Source organism: Cucurbita pepo, chromosome 16 (genome assembly GCF_057944985.1).
Source record: "Cucurbita pepo subsp. pepo isolate OVF chromosome 16, ASM5794498v1, whole genome shotgun sequence".
Lineage (NCBI taxonomy): Eukaryota > Viridiplantae > Streptophyta > Magnoliopsida > Cucurbitales > Cucurbitaceae > Cucurbita > Cucurbita pepo.
This window is the reverse complement of record NC_141813.1, coordinates 11,017,653-11,030,219: the sequence shown is the minus strand read 5'-3', so window position 1 is coordinate 11,030,219 and position 12,567 is coordinate 11,017,653. Positions and strand designations below refer to the sequence as shown.

The 12,567-nt window shown below is 32.6% G+C and overlaps 2 protein-coding genes across 2 annotated transcripts; one reads left to right on the top strand and one right to left on the bottom strand.

Annotated features, from left to right (window-relative positions):
- Positions 1–5,771: 5,771 nt before the first annotated feature.
- Positions 5,772–6,526, bottom strand: LOC147789088 (heavy metal-associated isoprenylated plant protein 46-like). The gene is made up of 3 exons (XM_087118780.1): positions 6,449–6,526; positions 6,288–6,369; positions 5,772–6,203 (listed from the first exon to the last, which is right to left on the bottom strand). Exons 1-3 carry the CDS (start codon positions 6,452–6,454, stop codon positions 5,908–5,910), a joined length of 384 nt encoding a protein of 127 aa, XP_086974906.1. The 5' UTR covers positions 6,455–6,526; the 3' UTR covers positions 5,772–5,907.
- Positions 6,527–8,404: 1,878 nt separating this feature from the next.
- On the top strand, positions 8,405–11,927 carry LOC111777541 (putative membrane protein At3g27390). Its single transcript, XM_023657185.2, has 10 exons — positions 8,405–8,563; positions 8,635–8,743; positions 8,857–9,049; positions 9,840–9,976; positions 10,060–10,348; positions 10,434–10,540; positions 10,631–10,793; positions 10,864–11,059; positions 11,138–11,378; positions 11,448–11,927. Exons 1-10 carry the CDS (start codon positions 8,470–8,472, stop codon positions 11,671–11,673), a joined length of 1,755 nt encoding a protein of 584 aa, XP_023512953.2. The 5' UTR covers positions 8,405–8,469; the 3' UTR covers positions 11,674–11,927.
- The last annotated feature ends 640 nt before the right edge of the window (positions 11,928–12,567 follow it).

Here is a 12,567-nt window from a genome sequence, read left to right as displayed (position 1 = left end):
GATTGAGGAGGGAACGAAGCATCCGTGGACACGAAGCTGTGTGCGAGTAAAGACGTTGGGTCCTAAAGAGGGGTGGATTATAACCACATCGATTTGGAGAGGAGAATGAGTGCCAACAAGGACTCTGGGCTCCGAAAGAGGTGGATTGTGACCACATCGATTGGGGAGGAGAACGAAGCATCCTAAAATCTCACCTAGCCGACATGTTTTAAAAACATTGAAATGAAGCCCAAAAGGGGAGGAAAAGTACACCTTGAGAGGAAGCCCAAACCGGAAAGCACAAATAGGACAAATATTTAATGAGTCGTTACATTAACTCAATTCTTTTTCGAAAATTTTGTTTTTTTAATATTTAACTTATGTTTTATTTAAAAAAAACATTACTTTTACATGCATGACGTTCGGTTTATTTTATATTACTTTTTTACTCCTATAAAATAAATATTTTCAAACACACATCTACATGCAAATTAATATTTACTTCGAGTACATAAAATAATCTACGTCAAAAAATTAATTATTCAGGTAAATTTTTACACTTTAAATTACGGTGAAAAAAAAATGTATATTATATCGAACAAATTAAATACGTATTTTCATTACATTTTTATTGGTTCATACAAGTTTGAATTCATGAATCACTCTACCATATGGAATAGGAAGGGTAGGGGCAATGGTAACAATAGCAATAAGGAGTTTGATGAGGCACCTCCCACGAGCACGTCCAAGTTATCTGAGGTTCATTTTCGTCCTTGTCCTTGTTCTTGTTTTCGTCTTCGTTTTTGGCTTCGACCACACTCACCGACTCCAGCTGAGCACAACCGAATCTCTTTCTCATCATCTCAGTGAGTTCGATTGGGTCAAGATCTCCAACTACCTCTATTTTATCTTTGTCATCACCCACCAAGCTAATCGTCTCAATATCCCCTGCAATTTGCATCATTTTTCAGTCAAATTCCCTTAAACTCATTGAAATCCAAATAGATTATATTATATATACGCATAACTTACCCGAAACAGATGCTGCAATCTTCAAGGCTTGGCTACGGTACTTAGCCCCCCTTTTCATCGGCACTCGAATTACTATCTTTTGCTGCAAAAACAAACGTCAAAACTCGAGATAAAAACAGTCAACCTATCAATAACAGTAGTGTTTTCAACGGGGCACGTACCTTCATTTTGGTTGAGATTGTAGAGAGTGTCCGTAAAACGCTTTAGAGAGAGAGGGATTTGGTTATGAGGTTGAGGGATGAGAAAATGAGGTTATAGGTATTGAATATTTATAAGCAAATTTTTATGTATAGAAATGTTTAGTATATAGTATGATGAAGAATGATTCAATGCAAAGTCAATATATGTAAAGCCGTGTAAGACTTTGGAATAAAATAAAGGTGTAGGTTTAGCTAACTGATTCATTTAATTCAACTAGGCCTCACCTTGGTCTAAATCATATTATAACTTTTACAATAAAGTTTTAATGAATTACACCAAATATATATATATATATATTTTTTTTTTAATTTTTGACTTTTAGGACTATATCTAAATTACCATAATAATTTTATTAAATTGCAAAACTAATCTAAAATTAGAGGTTCAAATTTTTCCACATGTTACTATATTACAAAAAAACATTATATTATGTTTGGTGGGTATGCTTCTGATTGGTTATCGAGTTAAATCTTGTTTTTGTCGGTTTAATTTTTCAATCAAAGTTGAACAGTATTCTCGTCATAGTTACTAAGATAGAATCTTATCTGCTATCCTATTTAGTTTTTTTTTTTTTTTAAATGGGTTATTTTATCTGTGACTACTTGAAATTATCTATAAAAAACATGAACAGTAGTGTAGTTTTTCATCCCGATATCTCTGTTGGATGAAAGTCCCACATCGACTAATTTAGGAAATGATCATGGGTTTATAATCCAGGAATGCTATCTCCATTGGAATGATGTATTTTGGGAAAGCCCAAACCAAAGTCTTGAGAGCTTATACTCAGGTATTAAAATTTTCCGCACAAATCAATATAAACATTTTAATGTTACCATTTTGCCTTGCAAACCCTCAGGAAACTCTGAATACAGATCTAGTTCATTTGTACATACAAACTTTTGGGGTGCTGAGATCCAAAGTCGAGAGGGTAACAACCTAGATCGTACGTTGAGGTCCCTAAACAATCACTTAGTGGAAAAAGGAAGTAATCGAGCGATGGGTTTGGAAGCAGTCATCCTTTGAAGAAAGCACTTAGTGGAAAAAGGAAGTAATCGAGCGATGGGTTTGGAAGCAGTCATCCTTTGAAGAAAGCGTAACAGCCCACTGGTCTAGTTCCATGGCATCAAAAATGTATCAGGGTTCAAGTGATTCACGGAAACGACAAGACCTTGAAAGGATGACTATTGTAACTAACCCTAACCATGGGTAAGAAACTGCACCATTCAACCAATCCTTAACCATGAGAGTTTCATCATATTATTGACGTCACTTTAATTTTAATATATCATTTAATTTTTTTTTTCCACATTCAATTGATTAAAATCGAATAAAATAACGGTAATTTGACATTAAATTTTATTTTAATGAATTGACCAATATATTAAAACATTTTCACATTTCACATCACATTTTTATCATATAGTAAAAAGTAAACCGATAAAATATATTTAAAAACATAATATGTTACTAATGAAAAATTGCTTAAACGTTCGGTTAAACACCGATAAAGACGTTTCAAACTTTGAATTAACATTACGTAGTGTTGAATATTCATATTGATCTATATTTTGTATTTTATCTTTTTTTTTTTTTACAACAAATGTGACGAAATGGAGATTTGAGCTTCAGATATTTTAACGTTTTGTATTATTCTACTCCGTACCAACCCGATAACAACCTTTAATATCTTATTATTAAAAAAAAATTAAGCTACCCGCTCTGAGGCAAATAGAATTTTAGTCCTCATAAAAATATAAATATAATTTTGTTGGCAATTAAAAAAAGACTCGTGGTTTGCTACTCTCCAATAAAATAATTATACAACTACCATAAAAATAATTATTTTAAGAAAGTAATTACCCTTATGGATAATAATTAAGATTAAGTTGACCATTTATATAATAAGATGAGAAAAAAAAATATTTTTTATTATTTTTTATTATTTTAGGAATGAACAGTTGGAAGGAATGCGTCTTTGTTCTAATATATGTACATATATATATATATATATATATATATATATATATATATATATATATATATATATATATATATTATACTAATTCAATTCAGGATTATAATGAATATTTAAATATATGAAAATGGGTATTTTTTTTTATTTTTTTATTATTATGATTGTTGTGTGATAATTTTAAAATGTCCACATGGAGAATATATATATATATATATATATATATATATATATATATATATATATATATATATATATATATATTATTTAAATATTTAATTTTAGCTGACTTGTCTCTCGTATTATGTCGTTGAATAAAAAATTAATATATATATATATATATATATATATATATATATATATATATATATATATATATATATATATATATATATATATATATATATATATATTTATAGTTGAAGGTTTAATTTATTGCTTAACATTATGTCTGTAATATTGAAAGACAAAAAAATATACTAATTTTGTAACGACTCAGGTTTAGGATTGGGACCATGGTTCATACAGACACTTTATAATAGTTATAATAATAATAATAATAATAAAATAGTGATTCACTGTTGTTGAAAATTGTGAGATTTCGGACGAGGGCAAACAAATATCCCGCATATGACTTAATCAACGTCTTCCCTCTTTAAATCGCTCAGTTACACCTTCTCTACTTATTTAATCTCTAGAGAATGTAGGATACAAAGAACAAGAGGAAACGACGAACAAACCTTCTCCTTGGAGTATAACACCGGCGAAACAGAGATACCTGACTCGACGTCGTGATGAACAACACACGTTGCAGAAGTGGCTACCAGAAAGCTAGGACACACCCGGTAAGTCAAACGAAGCTTTTTGTTGTGATATTATTGTCGGCGAAGAGTAGATTAATTTCGAACGAAAGACTAGTACACTTGGCCCAGTAGCACCACAACTTGTAACTCGATAGCATATACGGCCCAACGTTACGACCCGCACACTAGTGAAAGTAACTTGAGACTCGCGCCTCAACCTAACTTGTGACCCGTACGTGCATCAGCTCTCCCACCAAGACATGTCCTGTCTGTAGCCACCAACTTCCCTCGGCTCAACTCAACTCCAACGGTTAAAACCTGTCATTCGGCTCGAGTTGACATTTTTGACACCGATTCCTACGTTTTGGACCCTCCTAGAGATAAATTTGACCTTACTTAGGTAATTAAGGTCAGTATGATGTCTGATTTCTCAATTCAAGTTAAATTGAGCTGAGAAACTAGAATTACCAAGGAAATTAGGTGATTCTTCTAATAGGGTGAACACATCGACGATACTTGGAATAACTTCAAGGGATGAAATCTAGCAAATTCAAATTTAGGAAAAATGCCGACTAAGGCGATCTAAGTAAGTGGCCTTACTGCTCGGTTGGAAGACTTGCTTTATGTATGACGACACGTGCCCAGTGACCCTTGCAGATGTCAATGATGTGAAATTATATAATATCACGATGTTATGATGATGTGAGTTAGTATAATGTGATGTTATATTATGATGATGTATAATATTATGATGATAGGATGATGATGCATGATGACGATATGGCTCAATCTGACGATATTTCATATTAAGATGATGTACATGTACTAAATGTCATGTTGCATTTATGATTTGTGAGACACAACCTATATGATGTTAATGATGATAAATACATGAAGGCTAACGTATAGGTAATATGTGAATGATGTATAAGGTTTTGTCATAAGAATAATTTAAGATGAAAACTAAAACAACCTCATGCATACCGTGCCTTCATTTATATCAGGGTACTTCTCTATTTATGATAACAAGCAAGATATTTGACGGTTTGCTGACATTCGGACGTCTGACTACAGATAACTAGCCCAAGTATGATGGACCCAAGAGGTGTGCAAACTGCCCAGTGGACTCACGCTCACACGTGTGTGGTCGTATTTAGGAGTACTACATATCCATTTTTGTTCGAGCTGGAAGCCACATCTATGATGGTTTTAACGATATATCTCTAATCATGAGTTGCATGTGTTTGTATTCCCTGATTCCAATAGTGAGTCACGGTACGAGCCACTCTGTATCAAATATATATATATATATATATATATATATATTAAAATTTTAAAACTAAAATTAAAATATTGATTTTTTTTTCTTTTATTTTGTGGACGACATTAATTAGTATTTTTCAAAAATAAAAAACAAAAAACTATATTTCTCTTAATTATCTCAAATAATATCTTTGAGATTAAAATATTTACTTCATTTACTTTTAAATTTAAAACAAAATAATTATACCATGAAAATTATATCAAAATTAATCGACTTTTATTACGAAACAATTTAGTATTTATTTGTAAATAATTTGGTTATTTTTCTGTAATATTATAAAAGTTCAATTGTCACATATTTTGAATTAAAATAATTAAATCGTCATATATTAACGTTATGAGATTATATTTTTACCGTTAGCATAGATGAAATTGTTATTACAGCGTTTAAAAAAATATCTATGAATTTCAAAAAATAACATTAAAAAATTTAGAGATAATCTATAAAGTATAGGCTTATGATTTCGGTCTATATATTGACGATTACAACTTGTTTAAATTTTCGATACATATTTACGTACCATTTGAAATAATCTATGTCAAATTGAAACAAAAAGACGTAGATTATATCGGAGAGATTTATACTACTTTCATGAATTACCATATGCAATAGGTCGGGTAGGGGCTAAGGTAACAATGGCTATACGGAGTTTGATGAGGCACCCCACATGAGCACGTCCAAGTTATTTCAGGTTCATTTTTGTCTTTGTCTTTGTCTTTGTCTTTGTCTTTGTCCTCGTCTTTGTCCTTGACTTCAACTATGCTCACAGACTCCAATTGCGCGTAACTAAATTTCTTTCGGAGCACCTCGATGAGTTTGATCGGGTCAAGATCTCCAACTACCTCTAATTTATCCTTGTTATCACCCACCAAGCCGATTGTCTCAATATTCCCTGTAATTTGCATAATTTTTCAATAAGGTTTCTTTTAATTCATTGAAATTCAAATAGATTATATTATATGTACGCATAATTTACCCGAGACAGATGCTATAATCTTCAAGGCTTTGCTACGATACTTAGCTCCCTCCTTCATCGATACTTTAATCACTATCTTTTGCTGCAAAAACCAACGTTAAAATTTGACATGAAAACAGTTAACTCATCGATAACAGTAATGTTTTCAACCGAGTACGTACCTTCATTTTGGTCGAGACCGAAGAGAGAGAATATAATGTCGTTAAAATTTTTAGAGAGAGAGAGAGGAATTTGGTTATGAGCTTGAGGATGAGAAAATGAGGTTTTAGGTATTGAATATTTATAAGCAAATTTTTATGTATAGAAATGCATAGTATACTCTTATAGTGTCTAAAAAGCGCGTTTTAAAGCTTCAAACGACAAAGAATGATTCAACACAAAGTCAACATATGTAACGTCGTGTAAGACTTGGGAGAAAAACAAAGTCAACTCGAAGTCTAACAGATTCATTTATTCCATCGGGTCCCACCTTTACAACAACATTTTGATAATTTACACCAAATATCTATTATTTAATTATTTCTACACATCTCCATGTCTCATATATATTTATTATTGAATCTTCTCTTTTTTATTTTTCATCTACACGAGCGTATGAGTTGTACAATTCTAACAAAAAAAAAAAAAAAAAAAGAATGTCAGATTCATCAGGTGTCAAATTTAGATTTAAAATCTTGAGCACGTGAACCAACCAACGTATTAAAACATTTTCACATGGCTATAGGTTTCACATTGACATTTTTTACCATATCGTTAAAAAAACCAGATAAAATATTTTTAAAATCATAATACATCACTAATGGAAAAGTATTCGAACGTTCAATTATTAATTTTAAAGAAATCAATTTTTATTAACATCCACATTTTATTAATTCTACAAAATTGAAACATCGTTATTCAGGTGAATAAAGACGTTTCAGACTTTGAATTGACGTTGAATATTCACATCGACACATATTTTATATTTTTATTTTAATTTTTATAAAAAGAGATTTATACTTTAGATATTTTAACCTTTTGTATTATTTAATCCATTTTTTTCGACCATTTAGAATTAATACATAAATAAATTGATATCACGTCCGTGAGTGATCTAAATAATAGAATGACTAACGGACAAATATTTAAAAGAAATAAAAAATATTATCTATACAAATAATATATATATATATATTAAACATTTAAAACTAAAATTAAAATATTGTTTTTTATTTTTCTCTTGTTATAACATTTTGTGTATGACCAGGTCATCAATAATTGAGATCCACGCTGGCAACGACCATTGCAAAGTCATCCTGAATTAGTTTTTTTTTTAAATAAAAAATAAAAATAATATTTCTCCAAAGGATCTCGAAAAATATCTTTGAGTTTAATATATTTAGTTCATTTATTTTTAATATGTAACGGTTTAATCTTAATTTATTATTAGTAATTATATTTGGTAATTATTCTGTTTATTGGTATGTATTTAGAAAAATATTTATTAAATTTTAACAACATTTTTAAATAGAGACCTAATCATCTCATATTTTAAAATATAATGTCTAAATTGTTTATATTAAAATTATGAGATTTTTTATTTATATAATAGTTTAAGGTTTTAAAAATTATATAAATATTTAGACTATGAAATAATAATTTAATTTTTGGTTAAAATCTTTTTTTATTTGAATGTTTAATTTAATAGGTTGGTTATAGATCAGACAATTAATTTTTTTTTATTTTTATTTTTCATAAAATCAATATTGTTATTATTACTTTTAAAAATTGTTTAAACAATTTTTTATTTTAAAAATTAAATGATATTAAAACGATAAAAATATTTTTGAAATTAAAATGGACGAATATTATTTCAATATATTTTATTTTTGGATAAAGTATTTTATCTAATTTATTAAATTTTAGGATTGGTTCGAAATTAGTTTTATGATTAAATTAAAATATTAATTTCGATGGGAGAAGCATCCACGTGTCATTTAAATTCGTTGTTTTCCAGAATCTGACATTGTTGGCAGCCACGTGTCACTACGAACCCACCAAAGTGCCACGTCACTCTTCGAACACACCCCTTCTTCCATTTTGCGCCTTCTGTAACCGCCTTATTCCCTGCGACATCCTCCAAGGGTGAAGAATGAACTGTCTGTATTGAACTCCGATTTCATTTCTTCCCGAAGTTACCCTCATGCGAGTTCCCGTTGGATTCTTCCCAAAGCTCTGGAGCTTCATCTCCTTCCTTCCTTTCTTCTTCTTGCTCCTCGTTCTTGGCCTCCTCAAAGGTAATTTCATCATCTCTTCGGTATTAGTTCCGCGCGTTTTGATTTAATGTCTCATTGATGGATTCTTTCAGCTGTGATTGTTGGTCCGATTGCGGCAGCCATTGTTGTGGTTGGTAACTCATCTGTAATCGTTGGTCTTTTTCCTGCGCATTTTTTCTGGACTTTCGTCTGCCTGGCTAGGTATAGTTTACAAGATACATCGTTGATTTCGTTGCGATTATGCTTTGCCTTGAGTTTGCTGATTTCGATTCTGTGACCATTGGGGATTTCGTTTTTGTTATGTTTAATTTCAGAACCAAGAGGTTAGGCCTTGTTCTTAAATCTGTGGTGCTTGTTTTCTTGCCCATGCCACTCATCCTTTGGCCGATTATTGGCGTTATTGGAAGCTTACTTGGTGGGATTGGATATGGGTTTTTCGTTCCCCTTATTGCAACTTTTGAGGCAGTTGGAGGCGGCATTACTGACAAACTTTTTCACTGTGTTGCTGTGAGTTCCTTTTCCTGTTTTGGCATTTGGTATATTGGGCTAATGGCATGTTTGGGAGTGATTTTGAAATGGTTTAGATCACTTTTTTGTGTTTAGATCACTTTTATGTGGTAAGTTGTTATGAAGATGTAGGATCGTAACTCTCATTTAGTTCATAATCATTTTGTTTCATATTCTCATGTATTTGGTTCATCTATGAGAATTAGTATTACTATGTCTATATAAAGGCTTGTCTAGCATTGTTTTGAGATGTGGAGTCATTGTCATCTTGTATTTGTCGGCATTTGGGTTAGATGTATTTGTCTAGTGACATTTGGGTTAGATTTGGAGACGAGTGGAGTCATTGTCATTTTGTATTTGCTTAGAAGCAATTGTGAGGAACTTTGTAAGAGAGACTTTGTGGTGTGAGAGTGTGAGAGTGTGAGAGATACACTTTGTGAACACTTTGGTTATAGTATTAGCTACCACTTGTGGATGTAGGGAATTTCTTCTCCGAACCACGTAAATTTTTGTGTCTCTTTGTTTAATTTCTGTTTGTGGGTGTGTGAGTGCGATCTTACTTCCGCTTCGTTACAACAATCGAGTATCAAAGCATTTTTGGTTGTGGTATTCCGCTACCACTTTTGGGTATCAAAACATTTTGGTTGTGGCATTATTACAGCACACCATTTTGTTGAGATTTTCTAAGTGAACCGCTTCTCTGTGATTACTGCATATTAATTTTAATCCTTCAGTATATTCGTTTGATACTCACTGGCCTGACAAAAAAAAAAAACGTTACTACACACAGGATGGTTGTTTGTCCACAATTAAAGCAAGCTGCGTAATTGTGATGGATTTTACAGATTTCTGTTTCCATTCTTATTTTTCATTCATGGATGAACTGGGTGAGTTGATGTACAGTGATGAGAAGCCCATAGAAGTGAAGTGAGTGCTTTCTTCTCCTTTCTCCCATCTCAAATATTTAAGAACTTTATTGGAAGATTTACATTCTGCCTTATCCTGGTCAGGCTATCAAGACTTCCAAGTTGTTTATTGGCCAGTTTGATTGGTGTTCTAGTTGATTCTCTTTTAATTACTTTAGTTGCCCTGTGGAGAAGTCCATTCATGTTATTCAAAGGATGGAAGAGGATGTTGGAAGATTTGATTGGTAGAGAAGGACCATTCCTGGAGGCAGTGTGTGTTCCATTTGCTGGTCTTGCCATCATCTTGTGGCCCATTGCTGTCGTTGGAGCGGTCATAAGCGCAGTGGTCTCTAGCTTTTTTTTGGGGCTCTATGCTGGAGTTATCGTTCATCAGGTGCTCTGGGGGCAATCAAACTGTTGCATCTTTGCAAATTGTCTGTGTGTTTGAAGTTGAACTTGATAATATGTACATTTTGCAGGAAGACTCGTTTCGGTTGGGGCTTGCTTATGTATTAGCGGTAGTTTCGATGTTCGATGAGTATGTGAATGATCTACTCTATTTGGGGGAGGGGTCTTGTATTCCCAGGTGAATATAGTTTCTGCCCTTTTTCCTCATCTTCTTGGATGCTTGTGCCACTGAGTTTCAGTTCTGTATTATACTATTTGTGGCAGCCAGGCCGAAATATCGTAGAAACATGAGCTCGGACCTCAAGAGGGAGCACCGTAGCGATGACAATAACGATCAGAGAAGTATAAGACATGGTTCAAGCAATCATAAACTTGTCTCGGAACAATCTAGGACATTGAAACGGGCGATCCAACAATACAAACCCGTTCAGGTAATGCTGTAAAGTGGTGTAAATCCTAATCTTTCTTATGTTGTATCATTCAAATGTTTGTTGGCCACAGTTTTGGGATTGGCTGTTCAAATCCTGTGAAGTGAATGGTCGAATACTTCTCCAAGACGGTCTGATATCGATGGAAGACGTTGAGGAATGCATTCTAAAGGGCAACTGTAAGAAGTTAACCGTCAAGTTACCAGCATGGTGTATATTACAGTGCTTGCTTTCGTCTGCAAAGTCGAACTCTCCCGGGTTAATCATCTGTAAGTCTTTTCTCCTAACTCCGGGTTAATCGTTTAATTATATCGATTGGTTACATTGAAATATACATGAACTTCCAGCTGATGATGTGGAGTTGACAAGAACAAACTTGCCAAGGGACACAATGTTTGAATGGTTTCTTGGGCCATTGTTAATTATGAAGGAGCAAATAAAGAGACTAAATTTAGAAGAAAATGAAGAAACATGCTTGAGAATATTGATAATGAGATGCCTAAACGAAAAACCTGAGGATTGGGATGAGTTTGCCTACCCTTCTAGCGACACGGTCCGGAGAGCGCAGTTGCAAGCCATATTTAGAAGGTTTCTACTAACTGCTGATGTTGTTGAGTATCATTTTTTAGGTCGTCTAAACCATCATTCTCTTAACAGATTACAGGGTATTGTGAGTTTCATGTCGCGAATCCCAAGTTTTCGACGTCGATTTATGAACTTGATCAAGGTATTGTACGTCGAAGGCATCCAGATGGGCAGTTCAGCAACGGCTGCAAGAGTTGGAAATGGTAGCAAGCGTTTAGGAAGGAGTAGGGATGGAAGAAATAGGGAAGAGGAAACAATAAACACAGCACAAAAAGCTCTCAACGTTCTTGATGTGTAGTATGAAACAGGTTCTTCTTCTTCTTCCTTTTGTTTACTGAATCAAATGATGATGCAAATATTTGGACAAATAGTGTATGGTTGTAGCTCTAGACGTTCTAGACGTTCATTTTACTGACGGGGACCTGCCCTTTTTGGGGCGAAAATTCTCCGTTTAGACAAGAAGTAAGAGAGGAAGTGAGGAATGTCTTTGTCGGTTAGATAAATGGGGTTGAGATGTTTTTGTCTTCGATTTTAACCCTTAATAGAAATATTGTTATATATATATATATATATATATATATATATATATATATATATATATATATATATATATATATATTTAGGAGTAATAGTATTCTTTGATTATAAACCCATCATCGTCGATGTGTGACTGTCATCCAACACCTCCCCTCAAACAAAGTACGACTCTCCTTAATTGAGGCTCGACTCTTTTTCTTTTGGAGTCTTAATCATTTTTTACTATGCCTTCGAGACTTACAATACTAAACTATACCAAGTTAGTTGAACACAGACTCTCCTCAATGATATGATATTGTCCACTTTAAACATAAGCTCTCATGCTTTGCTGTGGCTTTCTCAATAGGCTCTCGTGATTTTGATTGCAGGTAGATTATTTTCCAAATAAATTTTTATATTCCCCAAACAATTCATAAATTTAAAATCTGTTGCACTCTTTTATCTTTATTTATTTAACTCTTAAGAATAAAGTACACTTCCTAATTATAATTCTCAAATAATGATGAAGTGGAAATTACACAGTGTACTTTGACATGATGTTAATTATTTAATCAATTATTGGTAACATTATAGTTTACTTAGGTGTTGCAAATTTAAAAGCATTAAAAGTAATGTCTTTAAGAACGATTCATAAAGTCATTGTCTCATGTGACGA

Bases quoted from the DNA above. Each gene is read 5' to 3' on its own strand.
- LOC147789088 (XM_087118780.1), bottom strand. The intron at 6,204-6,287 runs GTAAATTATGCG...TGCAAATTACAG, and splicing joins GATTATAGCATCTGTCTCGG to GGAATATTGAGACAATCGGC.
- LOC111777541 (XM_023657185.2), top strand. From the start codon at position 8,470: ATGCGAGTTCCCGTTGGATTCTTCCCAAAGCTCTGGAGCTTCATCTCC. The intron at 9,977-10,059 runs GTGAGTGCTTTC...TATCCTGGTCAG, and splicing joins GAGAAGCCCATAGAAGTGAA to GCTATCAAGACTTCCAAGTT. The intron at 11,379-11,447 runs GTTTCTACTAAC...TTCTCTTAACAG, and splicing joins TTGCAAGCCATATTTAGAAG to ATTACAGGGTATTGTGAGTT.